The 26,950-nt window shown below is 40.8% G+C and overlaps 1 protein-coding gene across 2 annotated transcripts; it reads right to left on the reverse strand.

Moving 5' to 3' along the window:
• Window positions 1–943: 943 nt before the first annotated feature.
• lsr (lipolysis stimulated lipoprotein receptor) lies at window positions 944–26,361 on the reverse strand. Of its 2 annotated transcripts, XM_063199741.1 has the most exons (12): window positions 26,206–26,361; window positions 24,274–24,612; window positions 21,170–21,289; window positions 15,841–15,897; window positions 13,832–13,905; window positions 13,074–13,146; window positions 11,613–11,816; window positions 11,055–11,108; window positions 9,379–9,507; window positions 6,992–7,286; window positions 5,066–5,468; window positions 944–3,628 (listed from the first exon to the last, which is right to left on the reverse strand). In XM_063199741.1, the coding sequence occupies exons 1-12, from the start codon at window positions 26,252–26,254 to the stop codon at window positions 3,593–3,595; spliced, it is 1,833 nt and encodes a 610-aa protein (XP_063055811.1). In that variant the 5' UTR covers window positions 26,255–26,361; the 3' UTR covers window positions 944–3,592. The 2 variants fall into 2 exon arrangements, with proteins under 2 accessions (XP_063055811.1, XP_063055812.1); XM_063199742.1 differs by lacking the exon at window positions 15,841–15,897.
• Between the last annotated feature and the right edge of the window lie 589 nt (window positions 26,362–26,950).

The raw sequence follows: 26,950 nt of genomic DNA on the forward strand, positions 1-26,950 counted from the left end.
GAAAACTATTCAACAATTAGAATAGCATCCATACAATGCCTGCAGTGGCAGGGTATTGACTTGGGCTGATGGTTTGGTTTTTAATTTGAAAAAAAGAGTTGATGTTATTTCCTTGCGACTTTAATAAGAAATGCATGCAAAGCTGAAATATCCTTGATTGCCATAATTTAAAAAGGGCAAGCTGTATTCCATGAGAGGGAAGGCTTTTCATCATATCTGAAAAATTCTGGCTTAGTTCAGATGTTCTCTCATATTCATATGGTCATAACTAATACACTTGTGCCGTTACACTAGTCTGAAGTCTTCCACTCGCCACATACATGCTGTGTATACAGCAGAATACTAGATGTAGGCCTACAGGTACATCTATGCAACTGTGCATCATGTGAAAGAATGTGAAATTTGCTTATTGCCACTTGCAGTCCATTTTTTGAATAAATATTGAATCTGGGCCCGCCCTTTCATCCCATATTTTGATCAACTGTAAATATGACATTGTTTGACAGCCCCAGAGACACTGGAGTGACTGGATGGCAGTGATTTAGTCTAGGTAAGTTGGACAGGAGTGGTTTTGGGCAATGGAATTATAACGGACCACTGGAGCCAATGATATATTGAACATGAATCACAGGAGTTAGTTGTACAGCATACACAACATGCCATCCGATACACAGTAAGTTTGAATCCAGTCTGGGTCATTTCCAAACCCTTCCCCACCCCTCTCTCTCCCCTGAGTTTATCTCCATCTTCACTGTCCTGTCCGAGTAAAGGCCTAAATGAATATTCCAAGATACAGGTGTTCTAACAATCAACCTTCCTAAATACTTAAAATCAGTGTCTGACATGGAAATAAAAATCAACAACAAAAAAGAGACCTTGAGGTGCCCCAATAGCTCCTTGGCGTGCAGAATTAAAAAAAAGAAAATGTTGGAATGGAATAAAATACTTTGGTATGAAATAGTTTTAATGTATTTTTTATATAACATGTTGAAAAACGAATAAACAGTTGCAGGGAAAAGGGTAAGGGTACACTTCAACATCAATCACTGGAAATAAAATACATGTTTCTGTACAACTATTTCCCCCCGTACTTTCTTGATGTTCTGAATGACTAGTTTATCACATTTTAATTGCAAATGTAATTGTTCAAGCCACCATTATTTACAAACAAGCAGATTAAAACTCACAATATATTCAACATAAAAAAGATCAAGATAAATTCTATACAAAATATTTGAAAGCTTCCAGAGCTTTCTTCCTAACGTGCACCCCGAGTCACAAGTAAAACAAAACACACCTAACAAACAGAGCGTATACATGCACTTAGATACATTTGTGAAACTGGACTAAGGCGCATGTATGGCTTAAAACGCTGAGTTTAGGTGGACCAAACCAATAACTCAAATTTATCTGTTTGGTTTGATTTCAGCTTGACTATGCTTGCCCAAAAATGCAATTTTTAGCCAAACTATGCTGGCATGTAAACAGCGTGCAGAATTATTAGGAAAACAAGTTTTTTGACCATATCGTACTTTTTATGCATATTTTCCAACACCAACCTGTATGAACATGAAAACCTACTGGATTTAAGCATTCCAGGTCATGCAGTTGTATAAAAAGGGAGGGTGTGATCTAAGGAGCCCAACACCCTATATCAGGTGTGCAATAATTATTAGGCAACTTTTTTTCCTCTGGGAAAATAGGCCACAAAATAGATATAACAAGATCTGAAAAGTCTCTAAAACAATTTTGAAGTCTTCCAAAGGGATGTGGCCGTCTTGGAATTGCCAAGATGTTGGTCACGTTTACACAGAAGTATCAAACACACTGTCAAAATTCCATCAGGGTCACAAGAAATACCACCAAAGATTGAGAAGAATTAAAGGTGAAACTACCAGAAAATTATTACACTGCAGTCAATTACTTCCAATTGCTCAACTAAGCTGTGCACGAAAAAGCACTGAATGTTTGTAGCAAGTCAGATGATTAAAAGGTTGGCATATTCTTGGTTGAAATACACACAATACATGTTACACCAGTCAAATAAATATGTACATGTTAATCATTTCAATACAAGATAGGTTTGTTGAATCCATGATAATAGGTAATGTAATTAACTCAAATGCAATTAACTTTATACCAGTAAGTACTGCAATAGTAACTGTTCTTTGTGTGAAAAAAATCCAAACATTGACTGTATAAAATGCAGGGTGGACCAAAAGTATGACACACATTTGGATGCACTTCACGTCACGTCTTTTCCCCCAGCAATTTTGTCCTAGCCTGACAATCGGGGGGTGGTGGTTTACAATTGTCCATGGCGGTTAGTTGAGGCTACAATGTAGATCATGCACACATAGCCCGTAGTCCATCAAAGCCAACCTTTGCTCTTATATAAATAAAATACTATTTAGAATACTGTCTAAAGTGTGACTGAAGGATGGCTATGCGTCACCATGGTGGATTTTTAAACAAATCTGAGTTTGTGACAAGGTTGGCAAGGTTGAGACTAGTCGGCTTAGGTTCTGCTGAATGCCTTTGCCCTGTGGCAAAGTCACGAAGAAGACTGGGAAAACAGTGTCCATATACAGTATACTCGTGTGTGTGTGTGTGTGTGTGTGTGTGTGTGTGTGTGTGTGTGTGTGTGTGTGTGTGTGTGTGTGTGTGTGTGTGTGTGTGTGTGTGTGGATGTCAATTTTGGGAGAGACTACCGTGTGAGCTTGACATCACAAAAATGATGCCACAGTGTTAGTTCTGATGTGACTGCGGCCATGTTGAAACAGTGGCACTACAGCAGTTTATCAGTTCATGTACCTTTCATAAGGTATTAGTACAAAAAGTCTGCGGTGAACAGTCAGATGCACTAATGCATGATCAGATGCAGGTAGAGAAAACAGAGGGCGGAGGCATATTTATTGTATAAAGATCTCCAGGATGAGTTATTCAGGTTTCTTATGTCATCATCATTAATTATGAAATAAAAACATTTAAAATATGTCACATATTTTTGGCCCACCCTGTAAAATGAAAAAATCTGTACAAACAATTTGCTCCTTAAGAGCATTAAAAATATAAAAGAATAATAATAATTAATCACTACTGAGGCATTTGTTAAGAAGTTTCAGCATTCATAGAGCTGCCGAACATCATATCTCTGGAAATGTTGCAGATACACACATTCTAAATGAATTACTAGCCAAGAGTTAATGTAATACATCCCGAGCATTAAAAAATAGTTCCTTTGTTCAGAGGTCCCAAGAAACTAAATGTGATCCTAAAACCAAAGAATCGTCTATTCGAGTAAAATACACCAAGCCCATACTTTCCCTGGATCCATTTTCCGTCAGGTCAACGCCCCTTTAGGAGACCTTTGGAGACTTTAGGTTGAGCGCTGTAGATGACGGTAGTGCACATCTGATGCAAGCCACCACTTAAAGCCAAAGAAAGAGTAGAAGGAGGGGACAACGCCCCCTTAGGAGATCGAACACGAGCATATTCCTTTGCATTGGGTGGGCGGGGTATCTTAACAGGCGATTCTTTAATAAAACTTGAAAAGACCACCAAGCCAGATACAATACTTACTGAAAGCCCATCACACAACCAAGCTCTCACGACTCACTGCTCCGTTCTGTGGAATAAAACACAAATTAGAGGAATTTCATTCAGCATGACAAAAACAGACAGACAATTCCTGCTTTACAACACAATTTTCAACTTGCCAACCATAGCCATTAAAAGTACCACAATTTGCTGGCCCCTAAATGGGTCAATGACAGGACACCATTGTTTTTTTTCCTATGGTTTTCTTATTTTACTTTGTCGTCATTCATTCCACGCCAGATCTTTGATGTCAGAAACTGTAATACTTATTCACACTTAGACAAAAAATAATACAGAAACCACATATATTGTTTATTTTACATACATTTCACAACAAAGGCTTTTAACAATACTTTTCTTAACCAAGCCCTAGTCCTTCATTGACTCTTTAGAAGAAACGTAAGTTCAAAATCAAGACAACAACAAAACTAACAAAAAATTATTGAAAAAGCTAAATGACAAAAAAAACAAATCGATGCAAATGACCATACTGAACACCATCACAGATTTGACCAAGCCAACTACACAACATCCCTATCTTTCAATGCGGCAAAGGAATATGTATTTATCCTTCGGGCCGCCCCCCCCTTACTTTGCGAAGTGTGGGGAGCTTCTGAAGGACATTTCTTTTGTTCATTTTGTTTTTCCTCTGATTTTGAACCTCTGAGTTCATGAACCACTAAGGCTTGGTTAAGAAAGTTTTGTAAGACTTTATTTTAGGGATACATCTATTAAGTTAGCACTAATACATACAATGTTAATGCCTGCATAAGTAACTTGTAAGGCATGAACTAAGCAAACGCTAAGGCCTACTAGGTCCTTACTAAGGTTAAATTGGTAATTTGGTAATAAATCCCTTATTGTGCATGAACAAGACATTTGCGAATACATGGCTAACAAATGTTTGATTTTGCTTTGTACATGCCTTACAAGTTACTTATACAGGGACATTGTATGTATTAGTGCTAATAGATGTATCCCTAAAATAAGGTGTTACCGAAAGTTCTCATTGAAAGTTGTCCTTTTGTTAAATAAACCTGATTTAAAAATGTTGTATTCTGTCTAAGTGCGAAAATGCATTTCAGTTTCTGTCATCAAAAAATAATGTTCGTTTTCACATCACTAATCAGTGGCACTCTACTTACCCCATGCTATAGGGCACAAATTCTTCCTCATGCAGGTTTTATGGCATTATTCTTACAACAAATTAGATAATCACTGAGAAACTGCATTTAATGTTGCTTGGGTCATCCTTGTTTAATGTTTACATTTGTTTGGTGATCTGAAAATGTTAAGTCTGCCATATGTGCACAAAAGTAAAAAATCAATAGGGTGGCAAAAACATATGCACGGCACTGTATAGCCTCTACAGCCTAGTAATGCAGCTGGATGTTCCACATGCCACCAACTGCCCCCCTTCAGCACCTTCCCCCCAAAATGACTGTGCACACCACTGTTGACTGACCTTGCGTAGATTGCTTCTCTTGGAAGAGGCTGTGCTCTCCTGATCATATGGTAACTGATATTCCTCCGGGTAGCCAGAGGGAGGTGACGTAGGCAGTGGAGGGGGTCCACGGTAGTTGTCACTATCGTTTCTTTTCTCCATGCGGTCGAGACGATCGCGGCTGTGATGATGAGCAGCAGACGACTCTCCCAGTTTCTTCTTCTCCAGAGCTTTGCGCAGGAATTCGTCGTCGTATTCGTCGTTTTTGCCTCTCGTCTCGTAATCCATCAGGTCGTCACGGCTACGGCTTCGGCGACCCTGGAAGCCGGCGCCGCGAGGCCCGTTTCGGTTGTGGGCGTCACCAGAGTAGTGGTCCTGTCGGCGACCGCGGTCGTCGTCGTAGCGGCGACTGTAGTCATCCGAGCTAGAGATGGGGGATTAACATGGGGGAGTAACAAGGGGTAACACGCTTTAAAATCTTTGTTAGCAGGAAATGCTTTTGATGGGTCAGAGGGAGGGTATACGGGGACTGTACAAATGACAAATTCAATATGCACATCTCTCACAGGCATCATCAGGTGGATTTGTTTACATGTGAACATCTGTGTTTTCTGGAATTTGAGAACAAAACAGCCAAACATGCCAATGAGACTTCAGTCTCTCTTTTGCACAGTCAAATAAGACATTTGAGAAAAAATGGACAATGCTGGACAAATGTCTTCAGACCAAGGAGATTTGAAAAAGACAATAACAGCAGAACCTGTAGCAGACAATACATTTCTCACAGAATTGGCTATGCTGTGAAATGCTTGTAACACAAATGTCATGAAGAAATAAATTGCAAGCAAGTGTAATTCCTCGTCAAACTTTTCGCCTTTTTCTTTCCAAAAGCTTACTTCAGTTTTGGTCGATTGATGGGGAACCAGGAGCTACAGTATAGTACAGTACATCTTCACTGGATCACAGAAAGCAGGGCCATGGAAGTTCAGCTAATCCCATTGGCCTCAGTGTTCCATTTGTACACAAAGATGGCGGCTCATTGAGTCTTCGATACAGATTGCCATTCACATAGTTCCAAACACAGCATTTTAAGGAACCCTAGCATTTATATTATGCATCAATATTTAAGCGAGATAACAGTACACGTATTTAAGCACCTCAATGTTTCTTACTTCAGTCTCTGCCTCAGTTTACCTCAGGTGTAACGGAGAGTCTGTGGAGAGTTTGGCTGGGCTAATATGGCCGACCTGTGCGGACGTGCTGGAATACGAGAGGACGCATCTAGTCTTTTATACAGAACTGTGGTTCCAAAAAAGTTCCAGGAAGCGTGGGCGTTGAACACAGAGTAAAGGTTTCAAATCAAATTATTGAGTCATTATTAAGTTCAATAAATTATTTTAACTTTGGCGATTAATAAAGCTACTCTCTACGACATCTTCCATGCACACCACAATTGTCAGTTCTATAGTTTGAAGAACAACATTAAGTACTTAAAATTCGAGGTTGTCATACAGTAGGGAAAGCAGGAACAACATTTTGGGAGGGAAAACAGACCCTACCAATACTTAAGCTGCCATTTAACCGCTCATATTTCACCTCTCAATTCTCACTAGCATTCACCCTCTGACAGGAGACTCTTTGCCCCCTGATGAGCGTTAGTCTACAACTCCACCATCAGCGATACAGCTCTCCAGCTCCAGCTTTCCTGATAATCAGTCTAGAAATGAGGCCAAAATAGGTCTTCTGGATAACACACATTTTAGTCATAAGCCCAAGTTTCTGTAGTTCCCTTAACAACCATGACCCAAGTGAATGTGTCTATAACAGACAGACACAAGCATATGAATTCAACATTACATTGTGGTCAGTAGACAGAATAGGATTGACTTGAATGTTTGGTGAGAAGTTCAGTTTAGGAGCATGTTGGCACATTTACTACTAACTCACCCCCTTCGACCACCTCGGTTTCCTTCCCTGTAGTCTCGTGCGTAGCCATCATCACTGGAGTATATGGCATCTAGGTTGTCCATGGAGCGGGCACGGCCCCTGTACCCGTGGGCAGCAGGGCTGTTGTCACGGTAACGTGGTGGTCTGGGACGGCTGTGTTGGGAGACGCTGCTGATGGCGCTCATGCGATCGTCTGGGTCATCGTAGATGGTGTTCAGCTGGGGGGGCCTCGAGTGCCCTTGTGATCGGGGGTCCGGCTGGTCATGCAAGGAGCTCACCTCACTCATACCATCCACTGATAAATAGGCAATTGGTTAGAAGAAGAGGAAAGATGGATTAAAGTTAATCAGTAAAACAGTCCACAGATAAATTGGCACATGGTGTGAACAAGACAGACAGAATTGCAGGAAAATCAGGATTTAGAGATGGTCGGAGACACCGAGATGACTAGAGTACCTGGGAATAGCTAGCATTATGCGTACAATTTAAGCAGATCATAAACACGTTATTTTATGTTTTTGCTTTTACTGTATTATTTTTTTAATTTTTGTCTGGGTATTGAAAAAGTAATTAATTTGTTGGTTTGTAAGTGAAACTGAGGTCATCTCTGCACTTTTTTCTTCCAGGGCTCAAACCACTAGCTCAGCAGTGATGATGGGACGGGGGATAAAACTTTGACATTTTCTGTCCTGTTCCCTCCTTCTCAGTCCAAGATACTGCCAAATCAAAACTCCCGTTTTTGTATTGACTCATTTTAACCCATGGTTGTCTTAGGTTAAAGTGAGTGAGTGCCAAAATAGATTTTCTGAAACTGCATGTGAAGTGAAAGTGAAAGCCCATTGGGAAACTCCAACTCCCATTGTCATTGTGACACAGCACTCCACGGCACACAAGTGAACACTGCACACAACGAAATTGCATTTATGCCTCACCCGTGCAAGGGGGCAGCCCTCAGTGGCGCCCCATGGGGAGCAGTGCGGTGGGACGATACCATGCTCAGGGTACCTCAGTCATGGAGGAGGATGGGGGAGAGCACTGGTTGATTACTCCCCTCACCAACCTGGCGGGTCGGGAGTCGAACCGGCAACCTCTGGGATGCAAGTCTGACGCCCTAACCGCTCACCCATGACTGCCTGTGACAAATTAGAACCTCTGAAACTGTATTGGTGTGGTGAGACACTGTAAAATTTGAAGAACATTCTCAATTATTTGAAAATGGTCAGATTTTCATGACTTTTACCAGAAATTAAACTGATTTGTCAGTACCACAGAAATATGTTCAGAGATTCAGAACCATATGTCTTGAGATTCAATACCTGTATTTAAGGTTAGGAATGATGGCAGCAAATCAGATCCATACATTAAAACCCCAATTCTTGCGTACACCAACAGAGGGATTTCTTGTTTACAAACATTCGTACTGCATGCGCATCTGAGGGACCTAAAAATGCTAAGCAGGATTATGTTCTCTTGTTAACACAGTTTAGTAGAACATAGTGTCATGTAGCTCGGAGCTGTTTGGTATGCTCGCTAAATAACATATTGTGTCGCCCAGTGGTAGACAGAGGATATGGCTGTAACAAATAGCACTGATCCAGGTGTTTTCCTCATTCAAATAGTTTCCTTGGAAGCAACTGGACTCCTGCTTTGGGGGTGAAAACACACTGACTTCCTCAATTTGAACTTGGAGAGTCGAACAGTGCATATGTAACAAAAAGATGCTATATATATCTGTGTTTCTAGAAAAAAAAAGTGTGTTTTGATCTAAATTAACATAACTGCTAACTAACTAACTGCTAGCTTATGAACTATGACACTTTTAAGGTGAGAGGTGTTCTGTAGGTGAAAACTTCTTCTTTTTAACGAACTATGTATCTGTAGGTCTAGTACAGACTATCAATGTGGTGCAGAGGCACAGTATGCTTCAATAAATCTTGTTGACATAATTTTGGAAAATTGTGGGCAGCCGTGGTCTAGTGCAGTTTTTCCCAACCAGGGGTACGTGTACCACTAGGGGTACGCGAGCACACTGCAGGGGGTACTTGGAAAAATGCAATTTTAACAAATATATGGAGCTTAGTTACATTGGGATAGAGAAAGTGATATAGAACTTGACTTAGGGGGTACTCATGGCACAACGAAAAGGCTTGGGGGTACACAAAAACGGTTGGGAAACACTGGTCTAGTGGTTAAGGAGATGGGCTTTAGGGTTGCAGGAACGAATCCCACCCTTCCAATCCCTATTTCAATCCATGGCTGAGGTGTCCTTGAGCAAGGCACCTAACCCCACACACTGTTCCAGGGACTGTAACCAATACCCTGCACATAAGTTACTTTGGATAAAAAGTGTCAGCTAAGTGTAATGTAATGTAAAGAGAGACACCTACTGCGGTTGTATTTTCCAGCAGCATCCCCAGGTCGGCTGGGGTCCAAGTTGGCCAACTCCCTCTCCATGTAGTACAGCACACGAGTCGGATTCCCATCCGGATTGGCCTGAATGCGATATCCACTGCGAGCTAAAGCAAAACGTGTCTTGTTACATCAAGTGTAAAAGCAATCACTTTTTTTGCAAGGCCTGCAAGGTTTTGATTTCGTATTGAAACAAAGCATGTGTCTAAAATATTCACATGATTTTCAGAATTCAGCTTCAACCCTTCTTTACTAAAAAGGGTCCAACTAAGATGCTTCCCACAATGCCCTCCCAGAATGTCTTCACCAACATCCTACTGACATGGGATTGCAAAGATGTTGTGAAACTAAATTAAGCAAATTATGTGAGATTTTAAGTGGCAATTTTAATTTTTTTATGCTACGATTCACATATAAAATCAAATACCTTATTTACATGAGAGATAACGCTCTCTCACACTGCAAGGTTCACCAGGTCATTTATGGTTTGCAAGGGGAAGCAATTAATGGAGTAGCTATCTCAGTCTCTTGACCTTATACACATTGAAGAAGTTTGTATTGCAGATAGCTAAGTGGTGGCTTAGGCTTGTAGGCAGAAGTCAGTACCCAAGGAGGGAGGAGTAAGAACTTCATATTCAGCCAGTTATGTCCGATTTTGACAAAAGCGAAACTAACTACAAAAGGAAAACTAACTGGTCTGATTGGTTCAACACCAGTAAAGGCTTTGAAATCAATGCAGTGTAAATAAAGATATGAGCAATATTTATCATATTGAAAGGTTAACAATACAGGAATATTAGACTGACGTGTTTGTTGGATTACCCCTGGATTAGTTGAAAAACAAGTAAAAACTCTCAAAAACGGCAATTTAATAATAATAGCTCTTTGATATTTGGTGATGAATTGTACATTCAAGCTTGGTACAAGGCAACAGAACCATTATTGTTTATCAATTATTCTCAAAAAACATAGTTGCATAATAGCAGCAACCAGCAACCAATATCCGAAGAAAAACAGTAATTGAGGGAAAAAAGACTCGCTCGAATAGTTGAACCTATTTTCGAGGCAAAGGCAAAGAAAGGAGGTGCGATGCAAAAGCACTCGTCAGCGTGTGGCTCCATAGGAAGACATCGGAAATAGCATCTAGCAGTGAAAAAAAGCGTACCAGTCTGAACCCTGCCTCAGCCTTACTGTAAGTACTACTTAAGTGCTTTTCGCAAACACAGCCAAGCTGCTAATGACTCTATGCTTTCACAAGAGATGGGTGTGGTGTTCTCGGCAGGCTCCATGCTGTCCTATGGTAGTCAGTCTGTCAAACGTGCCCAATGATGATTCTACAAAGTCACATGACATCAGGTGAATAGTATTTTAAAAAAAGTCAAATTAGATGTCTGCTGTGAAGGGTGGCTAGAGGGAGAGGATGGATGCAGTGTTCAGTGTATGTGTTTTAGTTTTGAACAATGGAATGAAAGTCTATAAAGTGTTTTTATACAGTGACCAAAGGCCATTTCTAAGGCAAAGTCTATTCTAAATAATGACTGACACCAAATTCTTTCAACAGACAACAAACACTCTGTTCATCGCTATCATTTTTTTGCTGTGTGTGTGTCCACGTATGTCATTTCTCAGAATATAACAAATATTGTGAACATACTTGGGCCGCCACCTTCATGGTCCTGGAGAAGAGGAACCTGGGAACCCTGCCCGACTACAGAGGAGAAGAAAAGATTTTACATGAGAAGAGAAACATTGCAGTAATAAAAACATTGAAACAACGAACAGAGGAGCGTAAATGTATGATTAGCACAGTTCTAATGGCCCGCATTGTCTGCAATATTTATCAATATCTATGTAAATTGTTTTTTTTAGATATTTACTTAGGTGTTTATGCTACCACTAACTGGTGCATGCTTCCAACAACAACAAAAAAATGGTTCATTAAATATTAAAACTGTGACTTAACGGTTCTCATTTAAGGACAATTCTGTTTGTATTCCCCATGCTAGTTGTTTCAGTTGTATTGCTCATACTACCCTTGGTCTCCCTCCATGTATAATGCTAAGAGGTCAGCAACATCAGCAGGTCCTTACAACACAGCACTAACTTTTTGTGATGATATTTGGAGTATGTTAAGACATTCCAAACACCATGTTCAAATTGGCTGGAATCCTTGTTTAAGCCAATGCTATTCATACACTGGACACATACGTACTTGAACTGGCATGATCGTAGTCCCTGTTGTAATCAGATGGGGGGATGCCCATTGACTGTGGCGGCATAGGAAGCATCGGGATCCCATGTGTTACTCCTCCCATTCCACTCATAGGCTGGGCGTACATGCTGGGCGGCGCATACAGAGTTGGTGCATAATGACTTGGCACACCACCTGATTTGATGGCTTTTCCTGCCTCGTATACTTAATAGAAGAAAGAAGAGGAGAAACATTTTATTTTTTATATTAGTTGCTGGAAGACACACTTTCAGTAACTTTCATTGGGTCAAATACTTGTCATGTGATATGCGTCATAGAAATAAAGTTGAGATTCAAAATCTTTTGTGTGTGTGTGTGTGTTGTGGTGACCAGATGAGGTTTGCTGAATTCGGGACTTTTTGGGATGGGGTGGGGGGTAATGACTGATGTAACCATGCAATTCAGACCTTTCAAGATATGGCTTCAATATAATGACAATCACGGTACATGCACACCAACGGCGCGGACATCCACAGTATGTCCACAGAACGTGTCTGTTATCTGTCCGAAACTGTTAAAATGCATGAAAAAAAATCATGCCTTGCACACAGGACGGCGGTGTAAACGCGGTGCATGTACGTCCCGACCGGACATGTCCGCGTTGCTCCTTGAAAATAGAACTCGAGTCTATTTTCCTGCGCGGACGTCCGCGTTCAATGTGCGGCTTCCATTGAAAATTAACACCTGCTGCCCGCGGATATAACGTGGACGTTAACTGTGCAGTGTGAAACGCAGACCGCAAACCTCTCGGACTCGCACTGCTCATGGAGACGTTAAGGAAACGTGTCGTCTGTGTGTGCATGTACCGTCACTGTTGACATGGATGATTGAAAAGGCCTTAGGAAATGAATTGATTACAGAAGTCGCCGACATTTAGTTTAAAGGTTCTCTTGCACACAGTTGCGATGCCTGCATAGTTTTGTACTCGATGTCATGCCACCCTCATGGTTGATGCACGTTGCGCCCTTCTTTTCTCCTAAATTTTTTCTAATGCTTTCTCTGTCGCCTACCTGTATCGATGCTTTAGATTTTGAGCTGTGTGTTGAGGTTCTTGTACCCCTATACACTTGTCCCTGTACACCACCCATATCAAATGAATCTTTCTGTCGGTGCAAAAGTTAGCTTGTCAGTGCACTCGCGCATCTGATATTAGAGCGTCTAAAAAAACAATAATACATTGCCAGGATACACACTGACAGAACGGCATAAAACCAGCCACAACAGTGTAATTTTCAGGATATCTGGGGCAGATTCGGGATTCGGGACAAAGGCAGGTTAAAAATGGGTGGCTTTCCCAATTTTTTTGGGACTTCTGGTCACCCTGGTGTGTGTGTGTGTGTGTGTGTGTGTGTGTGTGTGTGTGTGTGTGTGTGTGTGTGTGTGTGTGTGTGTGTGTGTGTGTGTGTGTGTTACAGTACTCACATGCCCTCGGACAACAGCAGCGCTCAGGACAGCATGGGCACCTCACGTAACAGCAGCACGTGTGTGGACAACACTGGCAAAAACAGACATACATTTCAGTCATTAAGAGGATAGAGATGATTCGCTCTTAATCATAGAAGATTCATTCTTATTTCTTTTAAGTGCTATGTGACTTTTGGTTGGCTCTCATATGAGGCTCCTTCTATGTGCCTTCACTGCCTGAATAGCATGATTGCAAGTTCAGTTGTACATTACTGTACCGATAAGTTACATTCGGTTATGGTAAAGATGACAATTGTCAATGTTGTCAATGTCAATTTTTCATTACCATAAAACGTCTATGACTACGTTTACGTCTATACTGTTTATGACTAATCAATGACTACTTCACGACACCGTTTTGACACGTATGACACCAGTGTCAAGTAAAGTGTTACAGAGACTTCTTATCCCATGAGTGTTCATTTGACGGTCTATTTCACCCTACATGCTACTAAGGTTCCCAAGAGAAGGTTAATTCATCTTGTAACAAATCAAGTCAGACATAAGGGTGCACTGTGTAGGATGGTGGCCAGAGTAAGTATTCCAACTATGCTGCTCATTTAAACTGTGCCGTCTATTGACAAATTTGCATTTCTAGGAATTCAACATGGCGGACATGGGAGTGCCATTTTCCCAGTTATAATGAATACTTAGAATATTACACAGTGCACCTTTAAATGTTGCATAGTGACCCTCTATTTCCAGATTTCACTGACCTGGCACCAACAGATCCCAATTAGCAGCAGCAGGAGAAAGAATCCGATCACCACCAGTGCCACCAGGAGCTTGTCTGTGGCGTAAGGATAGAGAATGGAATAAATGTACTAGGTTTATTATGTCTACCTGTTAAATCAAAGCAACCATTATCTTTTCATTCAGACATGTAAAAACAATGAACAAGTTGCACCATTGGAAGCAGCATATTGTTCAAGCATCCATTTATGAACTTGTTCGCCTTTTTTGGGCTTTTAAGCCATTGATGCTGGATGCTGCATACACACAACATTGACCCAGGTGCCTGGAGATGCATGGACACAGCATGCAGGCTCATGAGATTTGAGGTTTTTAATTAAAAATGTGGGTATGTTAGAGCACATTTGAATGCAATTTATTTCATGTTTTTATGTGCTGACGCTGAGATATTTCGGTTTTTATAGGCTGAGAGCACCTTTTCCCAAAATGGGTTGAGGAATTTAGCAGGCACTTTTTACAGGTGTTTAAGGCATCAATAGGTTAAACACTGTGATGAGGAGTACTGTGTACACAGATACTGGCAGACAAGTCTCAAGTGCTCTCAGGCAACTACCAGCGTGAAAATAAGTTATGTGAAATTAAACATTTTAATATGCAAGATGCACCTGAGTATTAGTTGTAAGACTAGTCAAACCACGAAAGAAGTATGACTCATAGACTGGAAAATGCAGTGTGCTAAAGGAGCGTTGAATAACTACCCCATCAGCTGCTAGATGTTCTTGTTCTATAGAGGTGGTCTGTGGCCTGTCTTACGATTCTAAATATGGCCTTGGACCTGGCTCAAATGGCTGAGGCACTGTACTGTTACTCTGGGAAGGCAGGTTCAATTTCAGCCTGAGGTCATTTCCAAATCCTCCCCCATCTTTCTCTCCCAACCATTTCCTGTCATCTCATTACAGTCACAAAAAACAGAATTAGATTCTAAATATGGTAACTAACCAGGATAAAAGTGGTGTATGCATGTACCATCAGTGCATATGTACCGTCTTAAGTGGGATCAATTCCATTCCATTCCATTCATTTTGATTACGGAATAAACGCCTTATAAAACATTTTTTCCTCATCAATCATCTCTGGCTTGTCTGCTACCATTATTAGACCCACTGTCCAGGCCTAATGCACACACTTTCAGCAAACCATGCTTTCCTTTCAGAAGGCCCATTTAAATGGCATTACATTTTTTGCACTATATTTCCAACAGCGGAAATAAAACTGATCAAATGTCCCAGATACCTCTTTGTACCAGTTTTCTAATTGATAGTAATAGATTCACACTCTTATCTGCTATATCATTCTGCATTGACATCCCATCCTAAGAAGTTTAACCACTCATCAATACCACAGCGGTCTTCTTTAGACAGGCGTGACCACAACAACTCCCCCCATCACATCTTGACATACAGTGCATTTAGACGGCAAGTTTGATTTCCATCCCCAAAATGAGACGGTGGGGTCAGCGACAACAAACAGCTGTACATGGGCAGCTGTTAGCAGAGGGATTGCAAAAATAATTTAACATTGTTATTATGCACATCCAGAAGATTATGTTAAGATTAAGTGATGAAAAACGAACGTGGAGGTCCTTGTATATTAGAGCCTGCCTTATTTAGTAAATGCTTGTCCATAGTGATTTCTCCATACTGTCGACTCATTCATTCATTGTTCGTTGATTGACCTCATCCAACAATTTACGATTGATTGATAACCAGTGTTTTTTCCCCCTCAAAATCTAAATGTTCTTCACATGCAATTCGTCCCATTTTTTGCTATTTTTTTTAACCAATTAATTGTTGACATCCCTACTGTTTAACAATTGACTACATTCCTATGTAGCCTTCCCAGCAGGGAAACTGCGCAAAGTAACCTAATCATGCTGGTAATATGTGATCACCCCTTCCAACTAGCCATCCACCCTTCCCCCTCCCATACACACACTCACACACACACAAAGCAAAAATAACAAATGCTCCACCTTCCATGACCAGCAAATCAATGCCAGGCAGCAGGTCTGTGGTATTTGCCTTTCTTTCTGTGAAGGAAAGATAAAGTTTTGTTTACTGAACATTAGGGGTGTAAATCAGAGCCTTTACAGCGTTGATTCAATATCGATTCCTTAGGCCAACGATTCGATTATTTTCGATACTTGGAATGCCGCCTGATTCGATGGTTCATATTGTTTACCTTACAGGCAAAGCTCATGTGTGAAATAAATGAAATTGACAACGGCTGAAATATCTGCATGTGTTTTATTTGAGGAACATCATTATTACAGTTAGTATTATTGTTACTGCATGAGCAAAAAGAAGCTCACAAAATGAGTGCAATAACAACAAAAACGATTAATCGATTAACAACGATTAACCGATTCTCTTGTGGAGGAATCGATTAATTGAATTGCCGGCGGTAGGATCGATGCATCGATAAAAGATTTACAACCTTACTGAACATTGCAATGTCCAGCACTACCTCATCATGTGAACCTGCCAATTAATCAACTCACCAACATCTAATTGCTACATGAGTGTCTATTCAACGAAACAGAAAAACAAGTGTGACAGAGCGCGTTTACATGATCACAATAAACAGACTACTGGCAATAGCAGATTGCTTGAATAAACTGTAAGTTGCTTACTTGGGTCAGGTGGAGGTGTTCTGCCTTTACTGCCCAATACTAAACTACACTAAAGCTTGTGACGATTCTAGAATGACAATAACTTGGTAATAACCCGTTTAAGGTTATTCCATGTCAGAAATGTTCCTTAAGCCAAAAACCTACCTGTGGTAATCAGATTTTTCATAAATCAGTTACTGCAATTAACGAATTATGAATTCTGTTTGCATGGGCGCTTAAACTATCAGAATACTCAAAAAACCTGACCATAAACTGTTTATTGATATGCATGCAAACACGCCGATAGCCCAGAGCATAACTACCACCACCAAGTACAACGGAAGCAACAGCAGCCTGCCTGCAAAGATGATGAAATTGTGTTTTTTGGAGTAGTTTCACAATCAGGTTAAATGGTTTGAATTATTTGTCTTGGATGTATACTGAGTTGCCTGGTTACCACCAGACCTAATCACAAGTGTCTTTCAGATCGAAACGATTGTGTAGAACTAAAGGCAGTATGGGAGTTCCCAGGCTAGTATAGGGAGCACCTGATAATATTTTCGGAATATTAAGTTAGTGCTGCGTTTAGAGTTTGGTTCCATTTACATTGAATGAAACACAACGTTAAGGTTAATAGCTAAGGGATGAAAATATTAGTAACTTAAATCACGGAGACCGAATTCACATGACTTACTAGAGTCTTAAACACATTACAGATTCAGTAATTCTGTTGTACTTGACTACGGTTATAACTAATAAGAATGCCACCAGGAGGTAAAATACAACTACATACAATATACATCCCTGGCCCTCTAAAAATTGAAGGCATAAAAAGCCCAACAACACCTAAACAGAAAACAAGAAATGTCACATGGTGCACTGTATCGGAATGAGTGACACGTAATTCAAGGGAAGAGACACAGGTACAACAGTTAACAGTTGTTATCACAACCACCTTCCTCTGGGCATATTTCACCATTTCCGATCAAAAAAACAATGATTCTTAAGATTGCATGACTTAGGATTGCTTGGCTGAATTTCAACCCCTTCTCGTTGGTGGTTTGTTTGATACAGTACAATGCTCACCTACCATGCCAGTGATGACAGACTGTGATTAAAAAAAAGTAATGTTCATTTCAGAAAAGTGTCTGAAGATTGTCATTCATCCACATCATTCCCCACCAATTATAGTTATAAGAAACCAATCTTGAAAGACATTGTGTTCCCTCTTTAAGGAGTTTTGGTCAGTTTCTGGTTAATGTAGGAGAGAACACTACCAACCCCTTCTCCACTTGCCAAAAGCAACATGTCAAGCTTTAAAGACAAGTTCACGTCACTTCTCCCAGGAGATATTCGATTGCCTCTGATGGTGATGAGCGGTTAGACATAGTCAGATGCCAGAGTATAAATGGGAGTTGTTGTGGTCACGACTGTGTAAAGAAGATTGCTGTAGGTGTAAAGAAGACTGCTGTAGGTACTGATGAGTTCCAAGAATGGGATCTCAAGGCAAAATGGTATGTAGCAGATGATAAATGACATAGAACCCCTCAGAGTCTTGGTCCTGGAAAAATACAGTCATAGAGGGTCTATGGGTAGTACGAGAGAGGAAACTCACAACTTTTTCCGGGCGGTACTGTCCACTAAGTGGTGCCATCCAAGCAGCGCAAAGGAGCGCCAAGGAGCGCAGAGGCTGTTAAAATTAATGGGGTCCCATGGAGCTCAACCACAGATGCTGCCGTTGCTTGGGAGAGAATTGGCATCACATTTTCATTGCATTTTCCCCAAAGGCAGGATAAATTATCCTTTCAAACAGCACTTAGTTTCAATGTTTAAACTCGCCTGATCTTTGTAAAATACGTCTTTATTGTCAATATGACGTCACCAGTGGCTTCACACACTGTGTTTGGATTGGTCGGCTGGCTGCATTGCTGTGATCACGACTGCCGTAAAGCAATTTTGTTAGCAAGATGCTAGCGGAGCCTGACTCATAAATGCCAAAGCTGTGAGAAATCAGAAGGACATAACTGCCAGGTTAATGTATTTCATTTAATTCCACATTGGTTTCTCAGAACCCACAGTAATATTGTCAAGTTCCAGCCGACAGCGAGCACAATTGTCAATCATTAGCGCCAGCCTTATGGGCTGCGCTGTCTCGACAGCGCTCATAGGTGAACTGCAGGCAGGGGTTGGATGGTGAGATTGGACACTGTATGTAAACCCACTGTGATACAGTGCTGTACATAAGGTTTTTTTCTCCACTTCTGATTTCTTACCATTTAAGCCAACCAAATTCTATATTTCGTTATTTTTCAAACATTTTCAAAAGATTTTCAAGTGACATTATTTATTAAATGGCAAGATGTACCTCTAATTTCAATGTTCAAAGAGTTGATGTACATATCAAAATAAATAAATAAGAAAATTTAGTAAAAAAGACAAAAGTCTGGCATGGGCTTAAAGGGTATCATTTTCCGCAATATGAGGAAGAGTTTGTTCACTTCTAACTTCAACCCTATTTGGTACTCAATGCTTTTGAGAGTAGTGAAACAATCCAAGTGCAATTACACAAAATGAAATGCAGATTTTCTGTGCAGATTAAAAAATGGGCACTGTGCGAAAGGTGTAATAACACCGCAGGAGCACTTCGCCGTTGCATTGATATCTTGGTATGTGTTATGTATGCGTGTGTGCACGCGTGTGTGTGTGCACTCATGCGAACCTCGGACAATTGGCGCCATACAGCAGCATCCAGAGCTGGTGTGTAAATGTGGGAATGTGTAGGTTTCTGTATTTGAAAGCGCTTTGGCTCAACTTCATAATTTTGATACTGTAGAAATATAGGTTTTGATAATGTAGAAATATAGGTTGTATTGTATTGTGCTGACATAGTGCCCATTTTATCTGGCAAAAATAAATAAATAATAATTAAAACAAAATAAAAATTAAATCGCCATTTCATTTTGTGTAAGTACACTGGGATCTTGTAGTCATTCAAGTGTATTTCAAGCACTTAACCACCGTACTGTACGCTAGTGTTTGGCATGTTTTTTTAATGTATGTTTACTGTAGTGGTATGATGGAATTGCACTTTGAACTTTGGTTTTGCCTTTGACTATGACTGATGTGGTGGCTGCAGGGAGAGTTTTGTCTTTACAAAAGTGATGAAACTGGTGATAACTAGGAGGTAAAGCAGGGTAAAGCTGTGTGTTTACCAGAAACTACTCACATTAGTTTAGCTTTATCATAACGGCTCTGGCGATATGAACATTCCAATTGGTTTTCAACGAACCGCCTCCTAGCTCATTGTCCAAATATTAGCTTGACTTTAATCGCTGAAATTCACTCTGGTCGCCAGGTCGCTCATGGCCAATTCCTTTGGTCACTTTATTTGCCAACCCTCCATAGAGAAATAATGACTTCTGTCGCTCCGGTAGCATACAGTAGGTCGCTTTTGGTGTACACACAGTCTTAGGTTTGTGCCATTAAAGGGACACAACATAGGGGAAAAAGTTCAGTAGGCCGAATCAGCCAATGCTTAAATGAGTCATTAGTATGCTAACAGTGACTCTCCCAACCACTTTCACAGCCAGTACACGACAATACCCTATGTCCAATTTCCTGCAGTTTAAAAAAGTTGCACCATTGGCCATTGGGCTTCTAACCTATAGATGCTGCTGCCTGGACGCAGCATTCAGGCTCATGAGGGCAGCTTTACCCAAAAAGGGCTTAGGCATTTAGCAGGTGTTTTTTTGCAGGTGCCTTAAGTTAAAACGGGTGAAGTGTCAACTACTGTATAGCTGACGGTAGATATTGGGGATTCAAGGATTCAAGCTACTTTGATGAACCGAAACATGGGCCTCAGGGTCACCCAAGGCCATTCCCGTATCCTTCCCCATATCACTTGTTTCCTGACACTCCATCACCTTCCTGTCTTCATAAAGGCATACAAGCCCATAAAATATGTTTTCTTGAAAAGGGAAAGACAGACAAGGGCCTCAGACACAAAAGTACTCCAGATGATCAGTCATGAATGCCCAAATAAAACCCTGGCACAACCTAAGCCTTGTAACCAAATGTAATAATGACAAATCACTACCAATTTTGAATCAAACCGATTATTTTGGTGGTGATAATTATGGCACCCATGAATTCTATTGTATGTGATTTCATTCTGGGTCACTGATTAATCAGTCGAAGGTCTTTTTGGGTAGTGTAAGAAGTACTTGTACTGATTGTGAAACTACCCAATCCAGTCTATGGACTAGTTAATCCAATGTTTCCCCCACCCCTAAAAGGATGCAGAGTATGCATTAAAGGTGCACTGTGTAGGATGGTGAACAGAGTAGGTATTGCAACTATGCTGCTCATTGAAACTGTGCTGCCTATTGCCAAATTTGATCATTTCATGAATATTTACTTAGAAATAAACTAATACTTACTAGTATGACCAACGTACAGTAAGTTTTGCAGCTAAAAAATTCTATTTCTGGAAATTCAAACTGAAGGACATAGAGAAGATCCACCTTTCATGTTTGAAAAATGTTCTGGTCATCGTGAGTATTTGTGAAAAAGGTAACATTTGTGAACGAGCAGCATGGATTCCGGAAAGAAAATGCTAAAAATATTACACAGTGCAACTTTAAGCATTTTTACTTGTTCAATTGCTAAAAGAGAACATCAAAATACTGACCGAGCACAATGAGTTCAGTGTAGCATTCTCCATTTCCCGAGAGGTCCACTGCAGAGGCCACGGTGCAGATGTAAACGCCACTGTCTCCCCATGCAGTCTGAGCAATGCTCAGGTCAGCGTCTGGGCAACAAAAACAGAGAAGGTAACTAAAAGGTTCCTGACCTGCACAGGGGAGTATTCCAAGAACCTAGCTCAGAAGTCAACCAGGTTAAATTACCCTTGAGGTAGTGGTAAATCATCTAATAGAAGAGCCTGGAGTCCTCAGTTCCTTAGCCAAATGAGACTTGTGGACTATCCATTATCCGGTTTACCACTTCTTGTAGGTTAACTCAGCCAGGTTAGCCAGCTTAGTATCCAGGTCAATGCAGCACAATTTCCATTTGATTTTGAAAAATCGACATTTTCCTTCAATACATTTTTCAAACAAAACATCTGCGTTCACACACCATTGATGAATCTGCATATATAGGCTATCGAGAGAACACATCACAATGGTATTCGGCAGTGTAGAGGGAAAGAGACAGCTAAAAAAAAGTGATGTGAAGGAAATTAGTTTACTTAAAGCGATACTGTACCTTTTCTGGAATAAGCTAATTTTACACCTCTCCTTCAGTTAAATAACTGATTTCCACACTACAAGGGCAGATTTAACGGTGGCCACTGTTTGCCTCCACATTAGACCATACCAGTCTAGTCACATGTTGGCTGTCGAGGGAAAACTTTAAGGCAGTGGAATGAAATCACGACAAGATTTAGCACACGGTCAGGTAACGTTAATATTACAACATACTTCCTGCTGTAAAATAAAACGTATTACTGTAGAGAGGAAGGCAGTGGGGTCATGAGGAAGTCTCCCACGAGCTTCAACACATACAAATCAAATTTCCATGCGAGCCTGGACATGCCCATATTGCTTGTCAGCCTGGCCCACACCAGCCTGTACATGGGTTTCCCATTTGTAAAAATTCCTGTCTGTGCGTGCAGCTAGGGGTCCCTCTTCAACCTCTGATTGTTGGAAGATGCTGTCACTCAAGAAAGACGCTCACGTGGTTGGCTGCTTAGCATCTTGCCCCTCCTTACCGTGCGAATCTTTGTAAACGGGAAACCTATCTATTCTCAGTTCCTTCAGGTCTGGAAAAACAAGAACCTTTTTTTTAAAAATGCCATTCTCCAACCCTCTGACTCAGTGTTATGATTGCTGTGGCTCTATTAACTCATTGGCTGCCAGCCATTTTCATAAAAGAGTAACCCAGAGTGCCAGAGATTTTTCAGCATTTTGGGTGTTTTTTGGAGGCTCACAGAAAATTGAGTTCTGTGTCTATGTCAACACCATACCTATCAAAACACAGATTAGACGCTCATCTGTCATCAGAAAAAAACGGTGTCTCTCTACCCCTTTCCGTTCTTTCATAATCATCTGTTGAAAATAAGTGGAATTTGCCAAAATGCTGCTTTCTAGCGAAAAAGCTGAGAAAACGGCATTTGAAGTTGAACTCTTTGCAAGTGTTTTTGCTCATAATGACACCTTCCTAACAACTCCAAACCTATCAGATGCTATTACAGAGTCTCCTGTCATCTGTAGCCAGAACAAAAGATCGTTTGTATGGTCTTTTCAACCTAATAATGTACTGAAATATAACTGGGTGGGCTTGAAAACAAGAGTGTTTGTTGCTGGCGCGCACAATGGATCATGACAGCAGGTGCATGTAACTCATGTGAAATACTAACTCACAGAAATACTGTCCCTCTGTTTAGCCTGTCCTCCTCTCGTTGGGGAACAAATCACATAACAGCTGATTTGTTTCCTCCCGTACTGTGAACTGGGAGAGGCAGGCAGGCAAGCAGGCAGGCAGCACAACTTAGCTTACTGCTGCTTCTTTGGCAGAGCGGACAATTTGCAGATTGATGATTACTGTCATCATGTTTCTGCTATAGTGATCTTGTCATATATTGTTCAATGAATTTTCTTTTGATAAAGTACTGATCACATATCCAACATTTCACAAGCCGATTGGAGTGGGGAAGGCTAGCTGGTCTGAGGCTAAGTGCAATGCTTTCTCATGTGAGCTGAATCTGACCAGACACAAAGGCTAGCCTGCTCTGTTCCAAGAATCTGCAACCCCCCTGTCTTTTTGATGATACAGTAAGCTGATCATACTATACAGATCCATAACTGCAACTGTAGAATGAGTAAAAATACTGTAGTTGACTTACCAAGGCTCCTTTATTTAGGCTTAGTTGTAAGTTGTTAGCGATTTCGTGCTAGCTAGCTAGTGTAGCAAACAATAGCCAAACATTCCCAACTGAGGTGAAAACTAGTCCCGTGCATTTTCCTGTTTGGTGATCTTTTGTACGCATCATCCTGATGTTGTGTAGGCTGATCACATTATCCAAAATGAAACAGTTGCCACACAGATCATCTCTGGTTGGACATGGTGTATTTTGGGCAAGCTAGTTACAATGCCTACTAGCTAGATGGCAACAGGGGGGTGTATTTTGGTCATGAGAGGAAGTTTTTTTTTTGTCAGGCTCTGACACTAAAATCAGTATAATACCTGTGTTAAAATCAGAGGGCAAGAAAGTAGACTACTGTCACAGGTGCTTTACTTTCAAAAATGATTTTGCTATGCTACTTTTGAGATTATAATAGTAAAAAGGGATGTTTTTGTCTTGACATTTCCTCTTGATGTGAGCTAATGCCCTGCCCTGACTGTTCCTAAGGACACTTCTGCCACCTAGTGGAACAGTTAGAACATGACTAGAGGCGTGAAATTAATACACAACATAGGTCAGACCGTCCTCAAGGCTTGGCTGTAAAAAAACGCAATTATCGGCGAACGACGTCGAAGGCAGGGGGCGTCACTATTCGAAATGACGTCATTCGACGGCTAAGGCAGCCAATGAGTTAAGAGGTATAGAGTCAATTCATTAAGAGAGTAAATCATGCCCATTCTGTAAAGTCTATGTAATAATGTAATTGTACGTTTGTATGATTTAAGCTCTACAGACAATGTTCATACAGAGCCAAACACATCTCTGTATATCTCACACGGTCCTGTATAGTAAAGGCATAAAAGCCCCTAAAATGTGTTTAAAACCCTCACTATTATTGATGCTGATCCTGCGGCCCTGGTATTCCTTTCCCAGTGTAACGGAGAGCTGCTTGGTCGCCACAATGCGCACCGTGCGCTGGTTGTCTGGGCACTCTGTGACCGGGTCGTAGTTGGGGTTGGTCTGGGACAGGGCGTTATCGGAGCTGCTGGGGTTCAGGGCCATGTCGATGGGGTCCCTGCAGAAGGATTTGTACTTCCATGTGACCAGCGGCTGGTTAGGGTCGGAGGTCTGGTACTGACACTGCAGCGTCACCGGCTGGAAGAGGATCACCACATATCTCTTGGCAGGGCACTGCACGTTTATCGCCAGGCTGGGGCCGATGAAGAGGGCTGCAACACAGAATGACTTCAGAGTCAGAGAAAGCCAAGCAGACTACATCATGCTCGTTTTTATGTGTGTAGAGAAGTGTACGTGTACCCATTAAGCCCACCACAATCCACAAACTGCAACTCCGTTGAAGGTAACACAGCTGTCTTAATAAGCCCTTCCACCCGTGGTTAGTCCAACTCCGAGCACAGAAATGGAAATTGGTTGTTTGAGTCAATTGTGTGACTTGTGTAACTTCTGATCATTCAACCACAAAACTGTACTCAAGTACTCTTCCTTGTGTTTCAACATATTCTGATGTTTATTGCATTTCATTGGTCCCGTCCCAACTTATTTGAACCTTGGCATTTATCAAACCTAAGATGAGCACATACTGTATGTCCCTCAAAAACATATTTTTCTCGGTTTTAACTGTTATGTGGTCTTTTCACTATTCTCCATTCTGATGTAGATTCAAGAGTAATTGTCAAAAAAGGCAATGAAATTGTGCTTGGGGTACAATACTTAGTAGCACCAGGTTTTCAAGAATGGATTTGATGTCTTGAAAATTATAGTATTTTGATTTTATTCAGTTTGTGCCACCTTTCCAACTCCACCAGAGTTGAGGTTTGTAAACTTCACAACTTCTCAAACATGTTCACATTATTCTTAACTTTATTTTGAAAAAGCAAGTCTTGCCTAATAATTCATGAAACCATAGCTTTAATATTGGGCTATACTCATCTTATCTACTCTCAATGGCTATACTTCAATAGGCCTAATTATTATCAGTAGACCAATGCCCATTCTTTAATTTGCTTTTGCGCAAGTCATTCCCAGGTTAACTATTGGCTTCTCAGCATTTGAAAGTTATAAGATGGGACTAAATGCAATTTCTTATCGTGTTAAACCCCAAGAAAGGGCTGATGATGTTCTTGATTTGTAGGCTTCAAAATCCGAATATTACACTTTCTTGCAAATATCAGGACTAGATGCATGCCAATAAATAGTCCACATCTTTTAAATAATAGGACTAGGGGCCTTGGTCTCCTCAAACCAGACAAACGGTGAAACTCAAATAGGACTAGAGCTCTAAATGTCTAGGCCAATTATAGACTACGCTCTACCATTCGCTTGCATTTTCTGGTAGCTAGTTCCTTCCTTGGCGCACCTGCCACGCCCTGAGCTGTCTACCTTTGGATAAAAAATGATTCGTAGTAGCCTAAACATGGAGAAAGCATTGTCGGCAATACATCAATAATAACCAATGTATGACGATATTTACAAAACATATTGGTGTAGCCAAGCCCATCACTATACTGATCCTCAAAGTATAATGTGGAAGCCATGGTGAACCATTCCGTTTTGGGAAGCTTTAACCTGGGCATACTATTTAGGTTAGGCTACGCCAAAATAAATGGCAAACTCGATCATGTGTTTTACTTAGGCCTGACATATACCTAGGCCCTATCTATCTACATAGGCTACTTGTGCTACTCTAGCCTAGGTTTTCTTCCTAATCTGCACATAAATGTGTACATAATTTCGTTAAGGAAAGGCTGCCCCTTTTCCTCATTCCGTGAGATCAACATGCAACAAGTCGGGGGAAATCTCACCTGAGAAAACGAGGAACATCGAAGACCTCATGACATGGTTCATTCTCATCAGCTGGATATTTTCAAACTTAAAAATGCCACACAAACTTCCCCTAAAGACACGAACAATAAGTTTCGGCTTCACTGCTGTCTCAACGCGTCATTCCACCATTTTGTAATTTTTGGAAAGCTTTTGCGCATAGTCCAATGCACAGGTGAGACAGACACTACAATCAAAATCGTTGTTTCAACGAGAGGGGGATATGTGACATATAAATATGATGATTTTACACTCAGTCTCAATGGAAACTTTACGACAAGAATGCCTAAAGAGAACAACACTGAAATTAAGGTGAAACTGCGTAATAATGATTTTGAATAAGCCGAGCGATAACGGTTACCACCGTTCTACGCCGTCGACGTCCCCCTCAGGTAATAAGTACTTGAAATGGTACGGTCCAGTCTACAACGGAGGGTAATGGTTGACCAATTAACAGCAGTAGCTCTAGTAGGAGTACAGTAATATTTCGCGCACGTTTTCAGACCACAGTAGAGGTGCTTGTGAAACTTAAAATTAAACGCCTCCATCTGTTCAGGGTCAGGGTAGGCATAATAACAATTGCCAAATGCGCCTATTTAGTAATAACAATTTAAAGTTTAATAATAATTGACCAACAACAACAATAATGCAATTGTAAAATAATGCACAAAACAAATAAACTATGAATAAAAAAACAATGAGGAGTATAAGCAATGGCTAAGTACT

This window comes from Engraulis encrasicolus, chromosome 5 (assembly GCF_034702125.1).
Source record: "Engraulis encrasicolus isolate BLACKSEA-1 chromosome 5, IST_EnEncr_1.0, whole genome shotgun sequence".
In the NCBI taxonomy this organism is placed as follows: Eukaryota; Metazoa; Chordata; class Actinopteri; order Clupeiformes; family Engraulidae; genus Engraulis; species Engraulis encrasicolus.

Excerpts from the sequence above, each read along its gene's own strand:
- lsr (XM_063199741.1), bottom strand. The coding sequence starts at position 26,254 with ATGAGAATGAACCATGTCATGAGGTCTTCGATGTTCCTCGTTTTCTCA. Across the intron at positions 13,906-15,840 it reads TGATTTGCTGGTCATGGAAG|ACAAGCTCCTGGTGGCACTG; the intron begins GTGGAGCATTTG and ends CTTACGCCACAG. Across the intron at positions 5,469-6,991 it reads AACCGAGGTGGTCGAAGGGG|CTCGGATGACTACAGTCGCC; the intron begins GTGAGTTAGTAG and ends CCCCATCTCTAG.